At 52.6% G+C, this 24,905-nt stretch overlaps 1 protein-coding gene across 6 annotated transcripts; it reads right to left on the reverse strand.

Moving 5' to 3' along the window:
* Positions 1–712: 712 nt before the first annotated feature.
* On the reverse strand, positions 713–19,443 carry MAN2A2 (mannosidase alpha class 2A member 2). 6 transcript variants are annotated; one of them, XM_033188961.1, is made up of 25 exons: positions 19,143–19,443; positions 18,277–18,478; positions 17,284–17,433; positions 16,127–16,384; positions 15,912–16,056; positions 15,619–15,790; positions 15,141–15,268; positions 14,718–14,891; positions 14,138–14,324; positions 12,131–12,308; positions 11,625–11,827; positions 11,234–11,416; positions 10,959–11,073; positions 10,683–10,750; positions 10,371–10,536; positions 9,639–9,875; positions 9,254–9,376; positions 8,904–9,018; positions 8,489–8,622; positions 8,148–8,289; positions 5,651–5,784; positions 5,245–5,319; positions 3,534–3,728; positions 3,167–3,277; positions 713–2,289 (listed from the first exon to the last, which is right to left on the reverse strand). In XM_033188961.1, exons 3-25 carry the CDS (start codon positions 17,413–17,415, stop codon positions 2,137–2,139), a joined length of 3,528 nt encoding a protein of 1,175 aa, XP_033044852.1. In that variant the 5' UTR covers positions 17,416–17,433; positions 18,277–18,478; positions 19,143–19,443; the 3' UTR covers positions 713–2,136. The 6 variants fall into 6 exon arrangements, with proteins under 6 accessions (XP_033044852.1, XP_033044855.1, XP_033044857.1 ...); XM_033188960.1 differs by lacking the exon at positions 19,143–19,443 and adding an exon at positions 18,716–19,020 and having other exon boundaries at positions 2,137–2,289; XM_033188964.1 differs by lacking the exon at positions 19,143–19,443 and having other exon boundaries at positions 10,962–11,073; positions 18,277–18,694.
* Between the last annotated feature and the right edge of the window lie 5,462 nt (positions 19,444–24,905).

Below are 24,905 nucleotides of genomic sequence, written 5' to 3' on the forward strand. Positions count from 1 at the left end.
TTTTTTAGATGGAGTCTTGCTCTGTCGCCCAGGCTGGAGTATAGTGGTGTGATCTAAGCTCACTGCAACCTCTGCCTCCCAGGTTCATGTGATTCTCCTGCCTCAGCCTCCTGAGTAGCTGGGATTACAGACACATGCCACCATGCCTGGCTAATTTTTCTATTTTCAGTAGATATGGGCTTTCGCCATGTTGGCCAGGCAGGTCGAACTCCTGACCTCAAGTAATCCACCTGCCTTGGCCTCCCAAAGTGCATTGCAGGCGTGAGCCATCGCACCTGGCCGAGATCTAGCTTTGACAGCTAGTTGTCTCAAAGTACTGTTTATTAAATAATCCATCTTTTTCCCCACTTAAAACATCCCTCTTACCATATACTAAATTCCTGTAGCCCTGGGTCTGTTTCTGGACTCTCCTGTCTGTCTGACCCCCTCCACGTCACACTGAGGTAATGGTGGCATGAGAGTTCTCTGGGAATCTGGCAAGACGTGTGCCTTTTCCCCCTCAGCAGTCCACCCCCTACTCATTATCATCCAGAGTAGTCTTAGTGTTCTCACACATTCACTCTCCCAAATGCACTTTAGAACTGTCAAATTCCAAAGTACCAATCTCACTGGAATGACACTGAATTTATCAGCTGATGTGGGGAAAACCAGTATGTGGACAGGAACATGATGTGTATCATTGGGTCGACTTACAGAATACTCTTAACAGGTCTTCAGTTGATTCTTAGGTTTTACAGGTAGGCAGTTTTATTGTCTACAAATAATGACAATTATAATTCTTCCTTATTCTCCTTATTTGGCTTGTTGCAGGGATTAGTAGTGCTGGGACATTGCTGAATAATAGCATGCCCTTGGCTAGTTTCTGACTTTAATGGGAATGCCTGTGGCGTTTGACTCTTTAGAATGCCAGTAACTGTTGGTTTCTGAAACAGACCTTTATCTAGATTAGGGTGTTTCTTTCCAGACTTAATTTACTAAGAGTTTTAATAAGGGATGGATTTTAAATCTTACCAAATATCTTTTCAGCATCTATAGAGCTATCGTAAAATTTTCTTTATTAATTGAAGCTGAAATGAAGGCTCCTGCGCAGCCATACTGCCTCCTCATATACTCTACATACCCCTAGTCCCCCGTGCCAGTAACTGAATACCTCTGCAGGATAGACCAAAGGTGAAGCTTTAAGGCCTGCCTGCTAGGCGTGGTGCTGAACGCCTTCTCAAGCTGCCCAAGCACATAGGGTCTTGGAGGCTTTCCTTTCCAGAGAAAGAAAGCAGGACCAATCCCCACCCCCTGCCATAATAAGAGCGAGCTCTTGGGGACAGCAGTGTACAGAGCATAGAAGCCAAAGAGGATTCAGGCAGGGCGGAGGACCCCATGCTCCTGCCACCACCCCACAAATCAGTACATAGGCCAAGTGCCTACTTTGCCAGGGGTCTTGCTACCCCAACTGACCTATGACCTCTGGCCATGACAATCTCTAGCGAGTCCTTCCTGCCACTCTGCAGCCTCTTAGCCAATGCATGCAGGCCAGGCGGCACTTACAGCAAAGCCATCACAGAAAGCAGCGAGGCCTTCAGACTCATAGGAGAAACAGTGATTCCTTCTACTGCTCCACCCCCATTGCTAACTCTGGGTCCCCATCCCTGTCCTCCCAGAGTCACTCTGATCCTGCTCATCACACCAGGACATGGAGTTTCTACGTAACCACAGGATTCCCCTAGAGCTGGCTGTTGCCCACAGTGACCCTGATGCCAGGCTGTTACCCACTTAGCCTCCCTTACGTCTTCTGTCTGCTTCCACTTCTCCTATATCCCCTTTTGGAAAAAGGATGGGTGCCTGAGCCTGTGCCCAGTTGGGTGTCCACTCACAACCTGAAGCAGAGCCTGGCACTGCCCACTCTGACCAAGGGCCTTCTCTCCCTGATCTCACTGACATCTGCCCTATTTACCCATCACTGGGTTTGTGGGTTGCCCCCAAAACACAGCAGCAGCAATAAACAGAAAATGAGGGCAGAGCCCAGTGTGTCACAGTTCTGGGAGGCAGATCAGGATGGGATACCCGTGTGGCCTGTCCAACGATCTTCATGTTAAGAGGCCATCTCTGTAAATGAACTTTCTCTTCAGGCCACAAGAAGCCCTAACCCAAGCGGAGGCGAAAGGTAGCAATCTCCATGGGCTCCAAATAGACGTCAGTGCTGTTGGATGGGGAGGCCAGAGGGTACAGCAATGTCAAGGAGGTTGGCTGAAGGAATACCATATCCAGGCCATGGAAAAGGCTCCCCAGGGCTACCTGTGGAGAGGAGAGAAGGTGCAGGGTTGTGCTGGGTGCCGAGACACTAAAGAATGCAGCTGTTCATCTACAATTTGTTACCTCTTTAAGAATCTCAGCCAGGTGCAGTGGCTCACACCTATAATCCCAGCACTTTGGGAGGCAGAGGCAGGTGGATCACCTGAGGTCAGGAGTTTGAGACCAGCCTGGCCAACATAGTAAAACCCAGTCTCTACTAACAATACAAAAATTAGCTGGGCGTGGTGGCAGGCGCCTGTAATCCCAGCTACTCGGGAGGCTGAGGCAGAAGATCCCTTGAACCAGGAGGTGGAGGTTGCAGTGAGCTGAGATCATGCCACTGCACTCCAGTTCCGGCTGGCCCCTCTCAGCAACACCACGGCTTCTCACACATGAGTGTGCATCCAGTATCATGGGCTTGCTGAGATTTGCTCAACCCTAAAGCCTGCCTACAGATCTCCAGGTAAGAACCGTTCCACTGAGCTGTGAGCTCTGTGAGAACAGTGACCATGTCTTGGTTCACTTCTGAAACAGTGGAGCCCAGCAGAGGACCTGGTGCCCGGGGACATTTATCAGTGCCGGCTGATAAGAGCTTACAAAGTAACTAACAGGATGGGTTCTGGTTTTCTATTTCTGGTGTTTTCTACTTTGCCTGACAGAGGTCCCTGCTCAGGGAACAACAGTTCTCAAGCGATCTGCCTTGTCTAGAACTTCCCCTGCTCGGCCTCGGGAGCTCTGAAAACATGTCCACAGCTTCTCCCCTTCTCTCCAGAAAGCCCTGGAGTGACACTTTCTTCTCCCAGCCTGTCACCGAATCTCAGCCCAGTCTTACCAAGCTCACGCCTGCCGTTCCCAGGTGTTGTTTCCCCACCCTACTCACCTTGCCTTGGCTTGTGGTGCAATTGAAGCCCAAGTTCTTGGCCTCCAGGCCGCAGTCAAAACCCTTGCGGTGTAAGATGAGTGCCATCTCCGCTGAGGGCAGGGTGTCCTCCTGGATGACAGACAGTGCCCAAGGAAGTGGGTGCAGGGCTTTCAGAGATTGGAGATGCAGCAGCACCTTTGCCCAAAGGCAGTGCTGGCACAGGGAGGCATGTGGGTAAGGAAAGACCAGAACCTGGTCCTGGAGGTTCAGAGCCGAGTACCTGCTAAGGGGTCTGGACTTTATCCTGGAGGCTAAGGAAGGAGCTGAGCAGGCAAGGACACCATCAGAACTCTGCTCTCAGCGTGTCACACTGAGGGACACTCACCTCAGCCTGTAGTGTACGTAGGTTGAGCAGGTGGAAGTCACAAGGTAGTGAGGAAGCCAGAGGATGAAATGAGCGCAGACCAGGGCCTGGGAGCTGCGTCCTAGCTACAGGCAGAGCAAGCGCCGGGGTGTTCAGGTACATGGAGGTCAGGTGGCTGAGGAGGGATGGGTAGCTGGTAGAGTGGCTATCTTGGACCTGCAAGATTGACCCAAGATATTGGTGAGGGACTGAAGCCAGGCTGAGGGGAGAGGATGAAGCAGGATCAGTTCCTTTGGAAAGAGCTTTCCTGGTGTGCCTGGACTCAAGGGCATGCCTGGCTCCAGGCGAGGTTCCCCTGACCCTTCAAGTGTGGACATTTGCCATCTCACCCAACTCAGAGGGCTATTTCACTATGCCGTTTCTTTTCCACATTTTAGTTTATTGTTCACATAACACTATCATGAGCAACCCACTCCCATCAGCCATATCTCCCCTCACACACAGATCCACAGTGCAGGGAGGATGGCAGACAGGCAGACGCAGGCCTCACCATGGAGCATGGGCCTCCAATCCAGAGTGCTCCGGGTAATTCTGTGGCTTCACGCGTGACACCACATCCACAGTGCCAGCCAGGCTCTCAGGCCCAGCGCTGCCGGGGCTCTGCCAGCAGGGCTACTCCTTAGCAGCTCACCTGGACGTCAGACTCACAGGCCTGGGCTGAATATTCTGGACTTCTGTCCTGGGCGTCCCCCTCCTTCCAAGCGCCCAGCATCTCTCACTTCCCTCTGCATTCCCACGTAATGCTAAACCCTCTTCCATCTCACCTTGGCAGTGTCCTCATAGCCACCTGCAACTTCTCCAGCCTCTGGCCTAGTTCAAGCAGCCAGCATGTCCTGCCTGAACAGCCTCCCACTGTCACCCTCCTCCAGTCTCCCTTCCCACAGGTCCAACCTGCTCCCTACTGTCAGCGTGACATGCTGAGAGCAGAGTTCTGATGGTGTCCCTCCTTGCTCAGCTCCTTCCTTATCCTCCAGGATAAGGTCCCAACCTCTTAGCAGGCACTCAAGGTGCTCTCCCATCTGCCCTGATCTCCCCCCAGCACTCTAGCCCAGCACCAGCCAAGAGGGCATTCTGCAAGGATGGAAATATGTGACACCACATGGTCTAATACAGCAGCCACTTAGCCACCTGTGGCCACTGAGTATTTGAAGTGTGGCCAATGGAATAAGAAAGCAAATTTTTTACTTGATTTAGTTGTATTTAAATAGCCACAATAACACTACTGGCCACCGTACTGGACAGCATAGTTCCAGTGTAACTAAGGAACTCATTGCTGTTCCCCAGCCTGCTGTCTTTCCTGCCTCCTACCCTGTGCCCTGGTTCACATCTTCAAATCACACCCCCATTCATCAAAGCCACACCTGGGTGACACCTCCTTGACCTCAATCTCCTTAGCCCACATTATTACCTTGCTCCTCGGGATCAGTGAGACAGAGTCCTTTTCTACTTTGCATTTTTATACACATGGCTTCTCTGCCACCCCTACTCACGAGTAAACTCCTAGGAGAGTCAGCACTGTCTGCACTTATGTCCCTCTGGGTCCTCACAGTAAACCAGGTGCTCAATATCTATCTGATGCACGAGTGACTGAGCGGCGGGCTCTGTCACCTGGGCTCCGGCGCAGCTATGCCTTGCTTGTACTAGTTTCCCGCTCCCAGAGCCGACCCCTTACCTCTCGGTTACCGCTCCTGCTGCTGTGAAAGATCAAGCCCCTAAACATGGCTGCCAGTTTGGAGAAAAAGTCAGGCTGGTGGGGCAAAGAAAGCCATGAGATGAGCAGGGTTGGAGCACAGGCTTAGAGAATGCTGGGACAGGGCAGAGGAGGGCAGCACAGAGGAAGGTGGGAGATGAACATGAGGGGCACAGGCAACAGGGCGCTGCTAGGAAACGAAGGTGCCAGGCTGCGTGACATGGGACACAAAACGCCAGACTGCCTCCCCCAACCCCAGGAATTCAGCCCTACTCTCTCTCCCTTGCCCACCTCTAGCTACGTTCCTCGAGCCCTAGGCTGGACCCCCCCGGGCCACCCCCAGGGACTAGCTAGACCTGGCTCCCTGTGTGTTAGCCCCAGGTGTTACCTCGCTGCCCACGGTTCGCCGCTCTAGCAGGAGGCGGAAACGGTTGCAAGTTCTCTTGTTGTCCTTCAGCCCTTGGCCTAGGCCCCTGTTGTCATCCTGCATTAGCCGCCGGTCCAAGATCACCTCCAGCTGGCCTGGGGAAGCAAACAGTGAGTGCTGGCCTGCCCCCACCCCCAAGCAGACACTGACCTTTAGGAGAATCCCAGCCACAGACCCTGAGGGAAAAGCCCAGCTCGAGAGACAGAAGCTGAATCACTCAGGAGAGGAGGTCACGGGTTCCCACAGCTGGGAGGGAACCTGATGAGGGGCTGGTCCTGTGCAGCCTTATTTTGCAGATGAGGAAGCATGAGGCCCAGAAAGGGGCAGGCTGGCCCTGGCAGTTTACCCCCAAAGCTCTGGGATTCAGGACTAGGGACCGGGCCTAGGGGCCCAGGCAGGAAACCGAATCAGGATGGGTTACATACAATGAAATAAACCAGAAACGAAAAACTTTGATCAACAGCCACTGATAGTGTTGCTGCATACCTCCGTAATCTGGGGCAGGTTTGCTCAGGTTGGGCAGGTTTTGTTGTGACTAAAACACAGGCTCTCCTGCCCTTGTTCTACACTGGACAGCCAGACAGCCCCAGCAGGCCAGATTCAAACTCGGACTGCCTGTGTGTTAAAAGTAGGGCTATGGAAAGGACAGCCAGATGGCAAGTCAGGCAGAGGCTCATATTAAGTGTCATCTGAGGTTGCCCCCGGAAAAACAGATGGCACGTGACCATCTTTGCTTTCTTTTCTAGAGTATGCTTGGAGCAGGGGCTCGGTGCATGGCTGATGTGTTGGGGACAGAGGCCCCCGTGTGTGCAGGTGTTGGAGGTGGGTGCAGCTGTTCATATACAAGATCTCGAGGGAAACCACACCAGCTGCCCCACATTCCACCGGGACATATGGCCCTATTCTCCCTTTCACCTCTCCAGTCCTTACTGACTTGCATAGTTGCTCAGTCTTTTTACCCAGAACAATCACAGAAAGATGTCTGAAAATCCTAAAATGGATCCCTTGTATAGAAGACAGTCATTTTTTCACACACCACATCCCAGAGGGGTAGAAAATCCAGTCAGGGATATTGGGGCTGTTAGGAGTCATAACATAGATGGACCAGGGGCTGTTACTGGCAGAGAAAGGCACACTCCTCCCAGCAGGGTCAGGCCCCTGCACTCGCCAGCCATCAGACCACGCCTAGCCTTGACTGGGTGCTCTCAACTCAGCCCTTTGAAGGGCTCTTCCCCGAGATAGATCTCAAGGGCCTCAGATGCCACCAAGTGCAAACTGTTCATTTTGCCCTGAGGATATGGGGGCCACACAGAGATTGCCAGCATGACCAGCTGCCCGGGTCTGACTCCAGGCCAGTGCTCCCAATGCCCATATTTTGATTCTTAAGAACATCAGTCTTGGCCGGGCACGGTGGCTCACACCTGTAATCCCAGCACTTTGGGAGACTGAGGCAGGCAGAGTACAAGGTCAGGAGTTCAAGACCAGCCTGGCCAGCATGGTGAAACCCCATCTCTACTAAAAATACAAAAATTAGCTGGGCATGATTGTGGGCGCCTGTAATCCCAGCTACTCAGCAGGCTGAGGCAGGAGAATCGCTTCAAACCGGAAGGTGGAGGTTGCAGTGAGCGGAGATCGCACCACTGCACCCCAGCCTGGGCGAAAGAGTGAAATTCCATCTCAAAAAAAAAAAAAAAAGAGAAAAAAATGTCAGTCTCTCTTTTAATGATCACTAGTAGGAAAACAATATTTTTCTCATTTCCTTAATATTTCATAACACTGAGTGCACTTTACAAGCTGTCCCTACTCTCATCCCTGCCCAGAAGAGGGTTGTACACCTCAGCTGAGAATCACTGTTCAATACCCTGATGCTTCTTGCCTTTTTTTTTCAGACTGGGTCTTTCTCTGTCACCAGGCTATATAGTGCAGTGGCACATCTTGGCTCACTGCAGCCTCCAACTCCCAGGCTCAAGCAATCCTCTCATCTCAAGTCTCCTGAGTAGCTGGGACTACAGGCATGTGCTACCACATCCAGCTAATTAAAAATTTTTTTTTGTAGAGCCTGGGTCTCGCTTTGCTGCCCAGGCTGGTCTCAAACTCCTGGCCTTCTGCCTTGGCCTCCCAAAGCGCTGGGATTACAGGAGTGAACCACTGCGCCTAGCTTTACTTTTTGACTTTTTTTTTTCTTTTTCTGGCCCCAAGAGTTGTAACCCTGACAGTTCTTCAGGGGATCCAGTAGGACACTCCACCCAGTTGCCTATACTGCTGCCTCTACCAGGGGACAGGGGGACAGCAGGTGCCTGCCTCATGTGCCAAGAGCTCTGAATGGCTCGCCCCCTCTCCAAGCATGGAGGTGACGCAGACCAGAAAGAGGCAAGGGAGGCAGAGAGGGGAGCCCTTGAGGGTGGGGATGGGCTTCTTTTTGTCTGATACCTTCTGCAGAGCTCTGGGCCCTACTCACCATCTTTGAGGCTAGAGACACCCAGGGCCTGGGCAGTGTGCAGTGTGAGGCGCTTATGTGCGTCCTGGATATAGGCCATGACTGGCATGGGATAGAAGTTGGCCTGGAGCGGGAGCTTCTTCAGATACCGTCGGGGCTGCACCTGTGGGGGCAAGGTCAGCAGATCAAGGGCACCATGTGGGCCCCAAGCAGACCCCAGATGGAAGGAGTCCCTGATCACTCTCGCCTCTCATTCCTCTTTCTCCATTAGGGCAGATCATCCCCCAGGGCCTGTGATAGGGTCAAAAGCACAGTCCAAGTTCTACTCTGTGGGGTCTCCGAGACCCAGGCCCAGGAGTCACCTGAAAGCCATTGAGGTCTGTGAAGAAGATACCCTGGCTGTCGATGTCTGTATGGATGCGCAGGGCCAGCTCCTTGTTGACGTAGTCCCGGATGTCCACCAGGGATGATATGTCCAGAGATAGCCCCTCCACCCCTGGGCACAGGAACAAAGTGGTGGCATGGAGAGGTGGGAGGCTGAACCACAGCTAAGAGGCTGGGCTGGGGGATTAGAGCCGAGCTGGGGAGAGGCTCTGTCCACCCTCCCAAGAAATTCCCAGGGCATTTCTGGATGACTTTTTCTCCAAGAGAATGGAGCATCCCTGTCTCAAATGATACGGAACAGAGGTATGAACAGAGAAGCAGCAGAAGGAAGAACACGCCACAGCTGTAGAGCCCACACCTCCTTCCAGATAATTCCTCATGGGCGGGGCTCACCTGGCAGATTGTAAAGCCGGACCACCTGGTGAACATGCTCATAGTACGCAACCACCTCTGAGAAGAAAGGGCCTTCAGTGACATGCAGCACAGGGGGCTCCTTGGGGACATAGGGCTGGGGAAAGAGCAGATTGCTATTGAAACTGTGGCACAGAGGGCAAAGCAGGGAGGTGCCAGCCCAGGGATGGGCAAGAGAGCACCTATTCCTAGATACCCCTGGGCTGAACAGGAAAGACAAGGCCCCTGGCAGGCAGCAATAAACCTGTGGGAAGGCCTGTGCCCCCTCCTGCCCTCCCTGCTAGTGAGACCTCCCAGGGCCTGCCAGGTTGTTCAAGGCATCTTTAGGGTACCTTGGCCTCGCCATCGGGCAGGAAGAGGTAGGCTCCACTCTTGTCTTTGGACGTACGGGTGCCATAGACTAGGAATTCCATGTCCACCTGCTGCTCCTGCTCCTCATCCACCCTTCGGATGCTCTGCCAAAAAACACAGCCCTGACCCCTGGCCCCACACCAGCATGTCAGGCCTGCCTCCTGGGAGGACATGGACTAGCTTCCCCAAGGAGCCACGGCCAGCTTCCCCATGCTGTCAGTCTGGAGCTGAGATGTCCCAGGCCCGGGTCCACTGTGGGTCAGGTGGCAGAATGCTCACAGGGCCGGGAGGCCACTCTGCACAGTGCCACCACCACACATGCCCTGCTCTGGCCCCTGGCCCTTCCCCACCACCCTGGCCTTTTACCTTGAGGAGCCCAGTAAGGCCTGAGAACCAGACCTGCATGTAGCGGTTGCTGAGGGCGAAGTCACTGCTGCCAGAGTCAATGACGCGGAGAGGGAATGCTTCGTGCCTGCTGACAGACAGCTGCCGGCCGTGCAGGTAGACACGCACAGAGGAGGGCAGCGTGCGGTGCCCATCCAGGCCCAGCTGTAGCTGCAGCACGCCCAGGCCCAGGGCTGGCAGGCGGACAGGCACAGACACCTGTAGGCACAGGAGGGGTGAGGAAGTGGGTGGCATGGCATTCGCCACAGGGGTGCTGGGGCATTCGCTTACTAACAGAGGGCTTGAGCAAGTCCCTGTACCCACTGGGGCCTCTGCCCTGCCTCCAAAGTGGAGGTGATATGATTTGCCCTTTCTTCCTCTTCAGATGTTATGATTCTCAAGTGATATTTGAAGAAGTATGAAGTGGTAACCACACATTAAGCTTTCGATATACACCGATTGACTGAATGATGAGGCATTATAACTGCTATTTTTACCGTTACTATTACCATACCAACCTTTCCCTTCTTTTCAAGGACAGACTCAAATCCCAAGAGTACCTGTCGGCTGGACAACTCCCTCCCCAGCACACCTGTCCTCAGCCTGGAGAGTAAGCAGGGCCACAAGCAGGAGGGTGGGAAGCTGGTGTCGCCAGACGGGGAGGGGCCCATGATGGGCAGAGGGCCAGGCCCACCTGATGAGCCTGCACCTCACCTGGTAGACATCAGGGACCACCTCGGTGGCAGAGCTCCAGTGTGCGCTGATCTGCACGGCCAGGGGCTGACCCTCCTCCGAAAGGACGCGCACACGGGGCGAGTTGACCAGCAGGGACACCATGCTGAACCGCTCCTGTTCCAGCGGGTTGAATAGCACCACAAACCTGTGCATAGAAGGTGGGCTGACCCAAGAAGCCACTGCTTCCAGTCAGGGCAAGTGCCCTGCAGTGGTTCAGCACACACTGGGGCAGAGGGGCCTGAGAGCCAGGGAATGGCTCTGCCTCTCTGCACCTGGTGTAGTCCAGCTTACCTGGGCGAGGAATCCAGCTGGATCACCGTGCGCTCTGGCAGGGCATCGTGACTTAAGCGAGTGTCGTCCTGGAATTCAGTGGGCCAGAAGGGAAGAACCATCATGGGCTCAGCCTCCTCCCACCCCGCCTGCCCCGGGTGCGGACCAGCAGCTGCACTGGGCACAGAACTCATTCAGATGGGGAAGGAAAAAGAGGAGTGGCACCCTCATCCAGTAGCTCTTGGGATGCCACCTGCACACAGCGGGGGGTCCCCATGCAGACCCAGGAGGGCTCACCACTTGGAGGAAGGGCGCCTCAGGGTCAAAGTGGTAGGTCTCCTTGTCCCCCAGCACCAGATAGTGAGCTGCATGAATGATGACCTGCTTCAGGTTGACAAGGGAGCGCAGAAGCCTGTGGGTGGTGCAGGAGAGGGAAGGAGAGATGATCATAGGGCAGCTGTCTGCTTTGTCAGCAGGACAAGCCCTAGGCCGACCTACCCCCTGACCACCCAACATCCCTTCTTTGGGACAGTGAGCGGGGGACCTGACAAGGGAGAAGAGAAGGCTCCCACCTGACCCCATAGTCCACCACCACGGCCTCCTTGGCGGTGCCAGTGATGGCGTCGTGATGCTGGAAGAGCCCCAATGTGCGCCGAGCTTCTGTCAGGAGGGTGAAGTCAGACAGCGGGTACCGGCCAGCCAGGCCAGAGTGGCGGGCATGAGCTGCAGCCAGGCTGTACAGAACCTCTGCCCCCCTGCCCAGAGAGAGAAGTTAGCTGCCAGCCTGCACCACTCCCCAGGGCCCACCCATGCTCTGCCAGTCCAGCCTCCTTCCTTCCCACCCCTTCTCTACCTGCCCTGTCCTCTGGGCCTAGCTATTCCCTTCTGAGCCGATCCAGCCCCTCCTTAAATCCCAAAGGCTGACTCTCCCCCTCCAGCCTGGAAGCGGGGACAGGGTCTCACCGCAGGTGGGCTTCCAGGACTCGGTCTAAGCTCTTGTAGAAGGGCCGGGAAGTGTAATAGCCTGTCCAGTAATGATCCTCCCGGTCCGCATAGGAGAAGAAATCCCCGCTCAGCACAGGAAACCCTGGAGGCCGGGCCCCTGGCTCCACCCCTGTCCTCTTGTACAGGGCATCAAAATAGTCAGAAAGTGTGCCAAACTGGGCCTGTGGGAACCCCAAAAACCCACTCCCATCAGTTCTAGAGCCTCCTGGAAATTGTGGCCACAGTGCTGCAGTCAGGGGTGAGGCAGGGGCTCTGGGCTCAGAAGCAGGAACTGTACATCTTGCCATTCTGGACTTAACAGAAGTAGGGGAGCCTGGGAATTAATTCTGACACAAAAGAGGCACCTTGCCCAAGAGTTGGGAAGGAACCCCTGCTTTGGAGTTGGGAACCCAGGGCACGGTCTCACAGGAAGGGGTGGGCTGCAGCACTGCGAGGTCCCCTCCCCAGACAAGTTCCCCTCACACCTGTACATGGAGGTTAGGCCTGCTGTTGAAGAAGTCAAAGAGCCGCTGGTAGTTGAAGAACTGGGCATCCCACTCCTGGGGCTTGTCATATCGGAAGTCATCTCCAAGAGGCACGAGGAGGACGTTGCTTCGGAACAGCCGGGACTTCTTCCGGTATTGGTCCAGGAGCAGGGCTGCCCTGGGGCAGGAAAAAAACATGGGCCCAACATGAAGTATCATCAGGAAAAGAGCGCCACGCACAGCCATCCCGCCAGCAAGCCCCTGGAAGACATCCCGTCCATCAGGGAGTGGTTCAGTGCAGACGGACACCTCCTGCACATGAATACCAGCCCCAGGGAAATCCGGTGTTCTCTGGGCAGTTCTGACAGCCGGCATGTTGTTTTTTATGCTTAGGCTGTTGAGCTCTTTTGGGATCCTTGTTCTGACGCTCCTGCCTCATTTTGCCCACAAGTTAGTGATGCAGCACCAGAGTTAAGAGTCTGGATCCCGGAGCCACATCACACCAGCTCCGCAAGTACTAGCTGAGTGACTGTGGGCAAGTAACCACTCTGAGCCTCCAATTCTGGCAAAATAAGGATAACATCAGTAGGTACTCATATAATGTTATGAGAATTAAAATGGATTGAATGGGCTGAGCGCAGTGGCTCACCCCTGTAATCCCAGCATTTTGGGCGACCAAGGCAGGTGGATCACCCGAGGTCAGGAATTCAAGACCAGCCTGGCCAACGTGGTGAAACCCCGTATCTACTAAAAATACAAAAATTAGCCAGGTGTGGTGGTGCACACCTGCAATCCCAGCTACTTGGGAAGCTGAGGCAGGAGAATCACTTGAACCCAGGAGGCGGAGGTTGCAGTGAGCCGAAATCACACCACCGCACTCCAGCCTGGGGGACAGAAACTCCGTCTCAAAAAAAAAAAAAAAAAAAAGAAAAGAAAATGAATGGAATGAATATTTGTTAAACACTTAGAATAGTGCCTGGCACATAATAGGAACTATATATAAACATTTATTTTCTTTTCATCCCAATTATTGGCAAAATCAGTAGAAAAACAGCCCTGTAGCATATCAGCAGAAGCCCTATTCCTGCTTTAATTGGCGTGTTATAAATATCACAACCCAAAGAGTCAACTAATTTACTTAGCAGCACTGGCCCAGCTTGTACTTTTCTACTTTGTTCTCATGAGAGGATTCCTCAAATACTACTTTCCCCTAACTTATCAGTCTAGTAAGCCTTTCAAAGGAGAAAATGGTTACCTTTCAGGGCCTGTTCTTATAAACCTAGGCCAGCCTCACTGATCACAACTGCCGCTTTAAGAAACATCATGCCTTCATAGCCCTAGACTCTTACCTGGAATCAGCATTTAGACTTCTGGAAACAAAAGACCACTTTATTTCCCTTTTGGTCACGTGTTTCCACTCTTGGACATCAGGGAGAAATCAGAGCATTGCAACATAAAAACCAGTCCAACTTGTTGTATTCTTAAGGTTCTGACTAAATTGCCGTTTGGATCAACTCTTCACCAACACTTTTGCCTGGGCCCTGATTTCAACAAGAGTGGTATCTTTAGGGGTCCCTAAATTCTCTCAAAGGGGATAGGTCTGTTTTCTCAGAGGCTGGAGGCTATCTTGCAGGACTGAATATGGATCTGAACAGGATTCTCGTGGTTGACTTAAAGCCAAGTCAGAACACTGGCACTAAGTGAAGGCACAAGAGTCTGAAGTTTGTAAGCTACAATGCCTAACCAGGGAATCATTCACCTCTAAGCTGTCACCTGGCCCTGGCAGTTTGTTAGGGCACCAAAAAGTAGTCACATGAGAAAATAAAAGCATTCTGTGAAAAGTGGTTTGCTAGAGCCATTCCAGTTTTTCAGGAGACTTAGTAAGGAGCTGCTGCAGATGCTGTGAGCCTCAACTCACCACCTGAGCCCACCCTCCATGTGGCATGGCCCAGACCAGAGCCAGGCTTCCTGATTCCTCTGTGAAGTGAAATGGCTGGAAGCAGATACCTCTCTGCCACATTGGCCTCTGTAATGGCCCGGGGTGGCACCTTCCAAGGGCAGTTGATGCGCCCACCAGGCAGGCGTTTGAAATCAAATTGGCAGCAGATCTTGGGATCCGGGCCACAGGTATGGGGGACGTCATAGCTGTAGAAGGGCATCATGTGACAGAAGATGTCTGTGCTGGAGTCCGAGTCTGCAGAAGACACACCACGTGGTCACCACCAGCAGGCAGCCTTTGGATGTCAGGAGGGCAAGGTTCTGCTTGGGCTAAAGGCAGCCTTGATAGACCATGAGGCTATAACTGGACCTAGGGCCGGAGAGTGTGTAGGCCAGGGGGAAAGACATGAGGGGCTCCTTCAGGGGATGGGCACACAGGGCACGCTGAAGCCCTTGGGACAGCAGGCCCTGTAGAGGCCAGAGGTCAATGTGACCCTCCCCTAACCAGAGGGTGGGACCATTTCTGGCAGTCCACACCAGTGCCTGCAGGTCTGCTCTGAAGAACAGTGGGGGTCTTAGTTCTGATATCCCTGCTCTTCCCCAGTGCAGACTATGCTGTGTTGACCCCCTCTACCCTACCTGGCCTTACCCCATGTCTGCCTCCACATGAACTCTAGGCTGTGGGTGGCAGCAAAGTGCTTCTTGATGGCATAGTGTACTCTCTGAATCAGCATGCTGGTGAGATTGGCACGGCGCAGCAGGTAAGGCATGGTGGAGCTGTATCCAAAGGGGTCCACTGCCCAGCCAGAGCGGGGGGTTGCACCTGGGTAGGGCATGGAAGCCAGAGAGGCCCTGAACACACCTCAGGGCCTGGTCTCTCAGCCTCCCAGGTGCTGGGACCCCAGCTCTTGTCTTGGTAGTCAGTGGACAGATTACATCACACCAGGCCCACATGATGGGATCTGCCTAGAAAAGAACCACCCCCTGCTGATCCCTGTGCCTTACAGCCACCTGCCATAGCACTGTGGGCCCAGTCCAGGAGGCAGACCCCCATGCCTGGGCCTGGACTCACCAAGATTTCTCTCCAGCCACTGGTGTCCTTCAATGAGCTGGTCAATCAATGCAAAGTAGTGGGAGTTGGCCTCATCTGGCATCACCCAGCCTCCTGTCGCAATCTCCAGCTGCCCATTTCCCACCAGCCTATAGTTAAGGACTCACACTCAAGATGGAGCAGGACGCTTTGCCCAGTCCTGGCAACAAGAAAATGTCAGGGCCTGTGTGCACTGGCCTCACTGAACCAGTTCTCCCAAGCCCAGGACCAAGAGAACATACACTTGCCCTCCTTTCCTTGCAGCCAACCTCCCTGCTGTTCTGGCCCTGCTTATCTCAGAACCTCTATCTGTTGTTGCCTTCCCTCCCTCCACCATCACTCATCTGTGCCACAGCTCCCTGGGTCTCTCCCTGCCACCTTGGCACCCACAGCTTAAGGCAAGACCCATCCACCCAGCCTAGGGCTCAGACAATCCCACGCCTCTCCGCCTGGCACTGGCCTTCGGACTGCCGCTCTCTTTTGGGCATTGATGTTGTCCCACCACTTGGCGAAGAAGGAGACCTCTGCCCAGAGGAAGCGCCGCCGGGGGTCCTCCTGCAGCTTAGACACCATGCTATTGAGGATGTGTTGGGTCTGCTCTGTGTAGTACTTGTCAAAGGTCTTGATCCAGCCTAGGGAGCCAATGTAAGATCCCCTGAGGATGCCACCATCTTCTTCGACATCTCTCCCTTGCAGTGGCCATCAGAAATCCCACTCCACACTCCAGCTCCCAGGAGTCTGCGGGGCCCTCACCTGGGTCATTGTGAGAGTGGGGCACCACAAACACCTGCAGGTCTTCAGCATCCCAGTCGTGCGGGTCATAGGAGATGTCAAAACCTTGCCTCCACACGCCACCATCCACATTGTCAAACGGCAACTCCTCCGACACAGTGAGCATCTGCCAGGTCAATTGCAGCTCAGTGCCCCAATTGTGGCCGCTGTACATCCCTGCCAGCTCTGACTCTTACCTGCAGCTCTGGCTTCTGGCCCCGGCCCCCTAAAGCAAACTGGCAGTCCTGGGGGGAGATGGAGAAGAAGCTGGGCCGGGGCTCCGGTGGCACCACCCAGGAGCCATTGACCATGTAGTAGGGCAGCATGGCAGGCGGGCCCTCTGCATTGGCTGTCAGCTCCAGCACGGAGTCCTTGATATGGCTGATAATTTCATGGTTCTCCTCCAAAAGCTGCTCCAGCTGCTCAATGCGGTTCTGCAGCACAGAAATTTGGCTCTGCCAAAAAACCAAAAAGCAATCACACACAGCTCCTTATGCCACAGGGAGGGTCTCTGCTTGGGGTTCACCAGCTAAGGGCTAACTACAATTCTTCCCTCATCAGTTAAAGCCAGACCATGAGCCTACAGGGATAGATGACACCATTCAGGTAAAGGGAGCTGTGCACATCACCACTGAAGACTACACTCCACTTGGGTTGGGAGAACCTTCACTGTCTAGCTCAGGGATGGCAAAGATTTCCTTTCACATACCTGTTCTCAACAATCAGTGTTGCCTGTGCTGAGAAGGATTTCAGTGGGGCTTAATGGCAAAGAACGCTGCAATCAATTAGCAATGTCTGCCAAGAATTCAAGAGGGGCTGGGCACAGTGGCTCACACCTGTAATCCCAGTACTTTGGGAGGCCGAGGCAGGTGGATCATCTGAGGTCAGGAGTTCAAGACCAACCTGGCTAACATAGTGAAACCTCATCTCTACTAAAAATACAAAAATTAGCCAGGCATGGTGGCAGGCTCCTGTAGTCCCAGCTACTCGGAGGCTGAGGCAGAAGAATCACTTGAACCAGGGAGGCGGAGGTTGCAGTGAGCCAAGATTGCGCCACTACACTCAAGGCTGGGCGACAGAGTGAGACTCTGTCTCAAAAAGAAAAGAAAAGAAAAGAATTCAGGAGAACAGAGCGACAATACTCATTGCCATTGACATTTTTTTCTTCCTTCCTTCTTTTCGCCATCACTGTTTTTAGCTGAGGTTTCTACAAAACCTGACTATTGCTCCTGTCCTGTACTGACATTACCCTCCAGCGGGATGGTGGGGGGTGTCGGCGGGGGGAGGGGGGCGGGCAATACCCTGAACCCAGGTGACTTGTATACAAAGCAATTAGCAACCAGGCACGACTCACCCGGGGGAAGTTCCCACCATTCTGGTGTCGAGTGGGATCATGCTGCACTCGGTCTAGCATGAGGTAGAGCGAGAAGACTGCCACACAGAAGATAGCAGCTCCACACACCGTCACCTGCTTTTTCAGCTTCATACTGGCCTCCACATACACCTGGCAAGAAGGACACCATCTGTAGCTCCAGCATGCAAAATCCCCATGGCAGTCTTTCCACCAAATGCCCCAGTGAGTTCCTAAGGGCTGTTCCCAAGGAACACCCATTTGCCTGGCTGTAATAAAAAACCAGCTTTGAAATGCCAAAACCCAACACCAGTTGGGGATCCTGACCCAGCTTTGATTTTATTGTCTTGCTGAGACTCAGAGCACAAGTAGCACATCTGGGGCTGGCCCCACCTGGTCCTGGTAGCAGCTCTGCCCCTAGGGTGAAGAGCACGCTCTCCTTTGGCTGGTGCTATGAAAAATGGGCCCAGGATAAGAGACCCAGCTCTGACTGGAGTGTGCACACAAGCTCCTGATTACAACAGCTTCCCTGCCTAGATAGGAGGTGCCTGTTGAGGCTCCTCGGCCATGTGCTTCTAGTTTCAGGTGAATAAGCTGGTTTCTATTTTGTTTGATTTAAAAGTTTAGCCAGAACCCAAAGAGACTAATAGGAAAGTCTTTCTCAGTGCCCTTTAGGGTCAAACTGGCGCTCACCAGAAACAGTGCCTGGCAAAAATCCTTTCTCAGAAACACAGAATGCATTTCTTTCTAATAAAGAAGAAAGATGCTTGTGTTTCTAGCATAAAGCAAGCCCTATGTGTTCTCCCTGTTCGTATACTGATTCCTGCAGTGGGAAACTTCCAGCTGCGGTTTGCAGAGCACTTAGGGGACCCCTAGGAAGCCTACAGTGATGCCGAAGGACCCCTGGGAAGGGAGAGACCGGGTCCAGTGCTCGGTTGCGAGGCAACTTCAGCGGACCCGTGCCCCCAGCCGCCACCGCCCTCAGGCCCGGCTTGCCTGATCAGGAGGAGGGAGGACGCTAACTGCCGAGCCGAGCGTGGGCGGGACGGCGCTCGGGAGTCTGCTCCGCGGGCCCTGGGGCCGAGGAGCTCTGTCGCCTCTGCGTTGTGCCCTACTTAGCGAGATCTGATTCTGCTCGGGAGCCTTCGGGCAATATTTTTAGCCGTTAGAGACTGGGTCCAGGCCAGTGTGGGTGGAGCTGGGGAGAGAGTTGGATCACAGAAGACAGGCACCTGCCGCCGCGTCTCCGACAGCCCGCGCGCCGGCCTGGCTGCCTCCCCACCCGCCCCGACTCCGTCGGCCCCGGGGACCGCAGAGACAGGCGCCCGGTCCGGGCCTCAGGCCGCCTCCAGCCCGGCCCCTCTGACGCCGGAGCCCGAGCCCGGCCTCGGTCGGGGCAGCCAGAGCCCTCCCCCGCGCGCACCCGGCCCGTTACCGTCAGCGCCCGGCCTCCGAGCCGCTCCGGGCCCCGTCGGCCGAGCTGCCGGCCCTCACATGCCCGGGGACGGCGGCCCGCGCGCAGGCAGCGACGCTGGCGACGGCGGGTGCCTGCCCACCCGTAGCCCCCTGCTCCGCGCGCCGCAGCAGCGATCCCGCTGGACCCAGGGCCGCCGGCGCGCTCCGCTGCGCCCGCCCCGCGCGGGTCCGCCAGCCTCTGAGGCTGCCGGGCAGAGCAGCGTGCGGGGCGGGGACAACCGCGCCGCCCGCCCCGGCCTGCGTGCGCCCGGCGCAGCTGACAAGAGCTCGGGCTTCCCGGGCCCGCTCGGCTGGGCCGCAGTGCGCAGCCGCAGCAGCCCGGGCCGGGCCTGGCGAGCTGTGAAACCTCAGAAGGGACGCGCGACTGAATTTTTTCGGAATCCTACCTGAGTAAGCGCATTGTCGGGCAGTGGTCGAAACGTCCGCCTCCGTCTCGGCAGGCGCCTAGCGGGGTGCGTTCTCCGCGGCCTCACCCAGCTCCGGTCCAGGTAGCCTTAGGTTTCTGTCGTTGCGCCTCTCGGGCAAAGAGGTGCTGCCTCCTGTTGGTACAGCGCGTTCCTCGAGTCCCTTTCCTTTCCGTGCCTGCTCTATGTTTCCTGCCAGCGCGTGAACAAGACACAGACTTTTCTTGGTGGTTTCACTTTTACTGGGCATTTAGGTTGTTGACAGTTTTTCAGTGTAATCCATACTGCCCTGAACATCTCCATGAATTCCACATTTTTCTTCTTTTTAAGTTATATATAACTTATGATCTGAATGTGATCCCCCAAATTCATGTTGAAATCTAACCCCTCAAGGTGATGATGGTATTAGGAGGTGGGCCTTTGGAGGTGAACAGAGTTTGAAGGGAGAGCTCTCATGAATAGGATTAGTGCCGGTATGAAATGACTCGAGAGTCGGCTCCTTCAACCACATGAGAACACAGCTAGAAGGCACACTGTGCACCACAGGCAGGCCCTCACCCGACACTGAATCCGCTTGTGCCTTATCATGGACTTCCCAGCCTCCAGAACTGTGAGAAAATAAATTTCTGTTGTTAATAAACTACCTACTTTATGGTATTTTGTCCTAACAGCCCAAACAGATTAAGACGTTATTTTATGATGAATTTGCAACAATGAGGTTACCCGGGCAAAAGATAAGGACAGAAATGACTGATGACACTATTGCTCCCCCAAAAGACTGTACCAGTTTACACCATCAATAATAAACTGTTGGATATTGCTTAAACAATGTTTTAGTTGATTAATCAGATATACAATGCCATCTCATTTTTTAAAATTTTCCTTTAAGTTCTGGGATACATGTGCAGAACATGCAGGTTTGTTACACAGGTATACATGTGCCATGGTGGTTTGCTGCACCCATCAACCCATCATCTAGGTTTTAAGCCCCACATACATTAGGTGCTCTCCCTCACCTTGCCCTCAACCCCCGACAGGCTCCGGTGTGTGATGTTTCCCTCTCTGTGTCCATGTGTTCTCATTGTTAACTTCCACTTATGAGTGAGAACATGTGGTGTTTGGTTTTCTGTTCCTGTGTTAGTTTGCTGAGAATGATGAATGCTATCTCTTATTTAACGACCATTTTTTTTTTTTTTGAGACAAGATACTGTTTGCCAGGCTGGAGTGCAGTGGCACCATCTCAGCTCACTGCAGCCTTGACCTCCAGGACTCAAGTCATCCTCCCACTTCAACCTCCTGAGTAGCTGAGAGTTACAGGCATGTGCCACTACACCCAGCTAATTTTTTGATTTTTAAATTTTTTTTTATTTTTATTTTTTGAGATGGAGTTTCATTCTTGTTGCCCAGGCTGGAGTGCAATGGTGCGATCTTGGCTCACTGCAGCCTCTGCTTCGCAGGTTCAAGCGATTCTCTTGCCTCAGCCTCCCAAATAGCTGGGACTATAGGCACACGCCATCATACCTGGCTAATTTTGTGTTTTTAGTAGAGACAGGGTTTCACCATGTTCTCCAGGCTGGTCTCGAACTCCTGACCTCAGGTGATCCACCTGCCTCGGCCTCCCAAAGTGCTGAGATTACAGGCGTGAGTCACCGTGCCCGGCCCTACTTTTTTGATTTTTTGTAGAGTGGGTGTCTCACTGTGTTGCCCAGGCTGGTCTCCAGCTCCTGGGCTCAAGCGATCCTCCCACTTTGGCCTTCCAAAGTTCCAGGATTACAGGTATGAGCCACAGTGCCCAGCTTTTTTTTTTTTTTTTTTTTTTTTTTTTTTTTTTTTGAGACGGAGTCTCGCTCTGTCGCCCAGGCTGGAGTGCACTGGCCGGATCTCAGCTCACTGCAAGCCTCCCGGGTTCACACCATTCTCCTGCCTCAGCCTCCCGAGTAGCTGGGACTACAGGTGCTCGCCAACTTGTCTGGCTAGTTTTTTGTATTTTTTTTAGTAGAGACGGGGTTTCACCGTGTTAGCCAGGATGGTCTCGATCTCCTGACCTCGTGATTCGCCCGCCTCAGCCTCCCAAAGTCCTGAGATTACAGGCGTAAGCCACCGCACCCAGCCTTTTTTTTTTTTTTTGACAGGCTCTTGTCTGTCACTCAGGCTGGAGTGCAGTGATGTGATCATGGTTCACTGCAGCCTTGAACTCCTGGCCTTGATCCTCCTGCCTCAGCTTCCCAAAGTGCTGTGATTACAGGGATGAGCCACTGCACTCAACTGCCATTTCTTTTATCACCATCAGGAACAGCTTTCCAGGTTTGTTTACTCACTGGAATGCCTGTTATTAGGGTGTTAGACCTAGACTGGGCTCATCATCCTCTTTGTCTTTTCATGGGGAGATTTATTTTCCAGCCCTTCTATTGAATTTTCCATTTTGGTGATAATTCTTTTTTTTTTTTTTTTGAGACAAAGTCTCACTGTGTCACTCAGGCTGAAGAGCAGCGGCGTGATCTTAGCTCACTGCAGCCTCTGCCTCCCAGGTTCAAGTGATTCTCGTGCCTCAGCCTCCTGAGTAGCTGGGATTATAAGCGCACACCACCATGCCCAGCTAATTTTTGTATTTTTAGTAGAGATGGGGTTTCACCATGTTGGCCAGGTTGGTCTTGAACTCCTGACCTCAGGTGATCTTCCCACCTTGGCCTCCCAAAGTACTGGGATTACAGGTGTGAGCCACTGCGCTCAGCCTCATTTTGGTGATAATCTTAATTTTCTTTTCTCTTTTGAGACGGACTTTCGCTCTTGTTGCCCAGGCTGGAGTGCAATGGCACGATCTCAGCTCACCGCAACCTCTGCCTCTGGGTTCAAGCGATTCTTCTGCCTCAGCCTCCCAAGTAGCTGGGATTACAGGCATCTGCCACCAAGCCCGGCTAATTTTGTACTTTTAATAGGGATGGGGTTTCTCCATGTTGGTTGGGCTCATCTCAAACTCCCAACCTCAGGTGATCTGCCCACCTCAGCCTCCCAAAGTGCTGGGATTACAGACATGAGCTACCACGCCCGGCCTGATAATCTCAATTTTCAAGAATTCTTGTTTGTTCTCTGGTGGTTCTTTTTTAAAAACTGAGGTACAGTTTACACTAGGTGGCACAAATCTTAAGTGTACAGCTTGATGAGTTTTGATAAATACATACACAAGCACAATCACCACCCAGATCAAAACGCAGGACATTCCCATCTACCCAAAAGGTTCCCCTATGTCAAGTGGTCAAGCAGTCCCTAAGCACAGCATAGTGGTTGTCAGACTGTCGTCCAGCTTTGCCTATGTGGCCCATGTAGAGACGTACATGGTTGTAAGGGCACCATGGTGAACCTTTTCCCCTACATCTTCTCACACCTTTCCATCAGTACCCTCCAGACATAAGCACTGCTTTGACTTCTCTGTAACTTAGTTTTGCCTGTTCTTGAACTTCATAAAATAGAATAATAAGTATGTACTCCTTCATGTCCGGCTTCTTTACTCAGTATGTCTTTTTTTTTTTTTTTTTTTGAGACAGTCTTGCTGTCACCCAAGCTGGAGCGCAGTGGTACGATTTCAGCTTACTGCAACCTCTGCCTCCTGGGTTCAAGTGATTCTCATGCCTTGGCCTCCTGAGTAGCTGGGATTACAGGCACGTGCCACTACACCCATCTAATTTTTGTATTTTTATTAGAGACAGGGTTTCACCATGTTGGCCAGGCTGGTCTCGAACTCCTGGCATCAAGTGATTTACCCACCTTGGCCTCCCAAAGTACTGGGGTTATAGGTGTGAGCCACTGTGCCCAGCCACATGTCTTTGACATTCATCAATGTTGGTGTATATATTAGTGTTTTGTTTTTTATTGCTGTATATATGTTTGTGTCATTTTCTGCTTGTTCTGGACCTAAGTTTTCTTTTTTTTTTTTTTTTTTTTTTTTTGAGGCGGAGTCTAGCTCTGTCGCCCGGACTGGAGTGCAGTGGCCGGATCTCAGCTCACTGCAAGCTCCGCCTCCCGGGTTCACGCCATTCTCCTGCCTCAGCCTCCCGAGTAGCTGGGACTACAGGCGCCCGCCACCTCGCCCGGCTAGTTTTTTGTATTTTTTTTTTTTTAGTAGAGACGGGGTTTCACTGTGTTAGCCAGGATGGTCTCGATCTCCTGACCTCGTGATCCGCCCGTCTCGGCCTCCCAAAGTGCTGGGATTACAGGCTTGAGCCACCGTGCCCGGCCATTTTCTCTCCACTTCTTCTGTAACTTGAATTACTCATATGGTCCCATGTGTCTTAGCTTCCATTCTCTTTTTTCCTCTCTGTACTTCAGTTTAGGTACCTCCTATTAACCTATCAAGTTCACTAATTCTGTTTTCTGATATGACTAATTTCCAACTGCGATTGTGATTTTATCCTTTACTTCTATCAATGTTTATGAAATCCATCCAATAAGTTTGTAATTTCAGAGGTATTTTTCAGTTCAATAGGCTCTTTTCATTCTCTTTTAATAGATTCCAATTCTGTTGACATTCTCTACATTTGTTTCTTTTTGTCCATCTTCTTCTCTATTTGACATATTAACCATAGTTATTTAAAAATCTTTGCCAGTTCCAATATCTGGATCATCTATGGGTCTGGTTTTATTGTTTATTTTTTCTCTTGTGTATTAGCCCCATATTTCTCCATTTTTTGCATGCTTTATGATTTTTAATTGTATGTCACCTCGATGCAATTAAGTACTAAACTGGGTTGGTGCAGTGTTGCAGTTCCAGTAAAACTCAATCCCCTCCTGGTTGTCCTTGTTCCTTAGGAATGACCCTCTTGATTTTGGATTGAAAGACTGGTCAGTTTCTGTCTCTCTCAGATCTTAAAGTTCTGCTCTTCAGAGATTTATGTGAGTGTTGTACATATCCATAGTGTCAGCTATCCTTAGCTTCCCAACCCACACAGGTGCAAAACCTGGCAAATACTTTATGTTGGGGAGGCCAGCTATTTGTTCGCTCCGGGCCTCCTCTCTAAACACTGCAAGACTGTGGGACTTGTCTTCTCAGTCTCCTGCACTGCCTCAGAACTCAGCAAATGCCCCATGGGGAAAACGCTCTGCATTTTGTGCTACTCTAGGTCCTAATCCATAGCAAGTCCTTGCAACCACCAAAAACTGTTCCTTTCTCTCTTCCCCAGTAGAGTCTCTCTGCTTGGGCCAAGTCTGATCCTCATGTCCCAAATGGGCAAATGTTTCAGGGAAGAAAATAGCTGCCTATCACTAGTTCAACTTGGAAGGGCTCTTTCCTCCTTGAAATTTTAGTCCATTCAGTCTTTATTTCTGTGACCACTCTTCATTCTTTTTAAAAATAAAACATTTTCGGCCAGGCGCGGTGGCTCATGCCTGTAATCCCAACACTTTGGGAGGCCGAGGTAGGCGGGTCACTTGAGGTCAGGAGTTTGAGACCAGCCTGACCAACATGGTGAAACCCCGTCTCTACTAAAAATACAAAAAGTAGCCACGTGTAGTGGTATGCGCCTGTAATCCCAGATACTCAGGAGGCAGAGGCAGGAGAATCACTTGAACCCGAGAGGTGGAGGTTACAGTGAACTAAGATTGCGCCACTGCACTCCAGCCTGCACAACAGAGCAAGACTCCATCTCAAAAAAAAAAAAGACATTTTCATCTTAGCTTTTTCCCCAGCGGTTGCAATGGGAGTGGTGGCGTGCGGAGATCTACCATATCCTACCCAGCAGAAGTGTTTCAGTT

This window comes from Trachypithecus francoisi, unplaced genomic scaffold (assembly GCF_009764315.1).
Source record: "Trachypithecus francoisi isolate TF-2019V2 unplaced genomic scaffold, Tfra_2.0 Lachesis_group3, whole genome shotgun sequence".
In the NCBI taxonomy this organism is placed as follows: Eukaryota; Metazoa; Chordata; class Mammalia; order Primates; family Cercopithecidae; genus Trachypithecus; species Trachypithecus francoisi.

What these genes read in the sequence shown, in the direction of transcription:
- MAN2A2 (XM_033188961.1), bottom strand. Translation starts at nt 17,415, where the DNA reads ATGAAGCTGAAAAAGCAGGTGACGGTGTGTGGAGCTGCTATCTTCTGT. An exon ending in TGTCTCTAGCCTCAAAGATG is followed by an intron (nt 5,785 to 8,147) that starts GTGAGTAGGGCC and finishes TTGCTTCCCCAG; the next exon opens with GCCAGCTGGAGGTGATCTTG. An exon ending in TACGTACACTACAGGCTGAG is followed by an intron (nt 3,278 to 3,533) that starts GTGAGTGTCCCT and finishes TCTGTCATCCAG; the next exon opens with GAGGACACCCTGCCCTCAGC.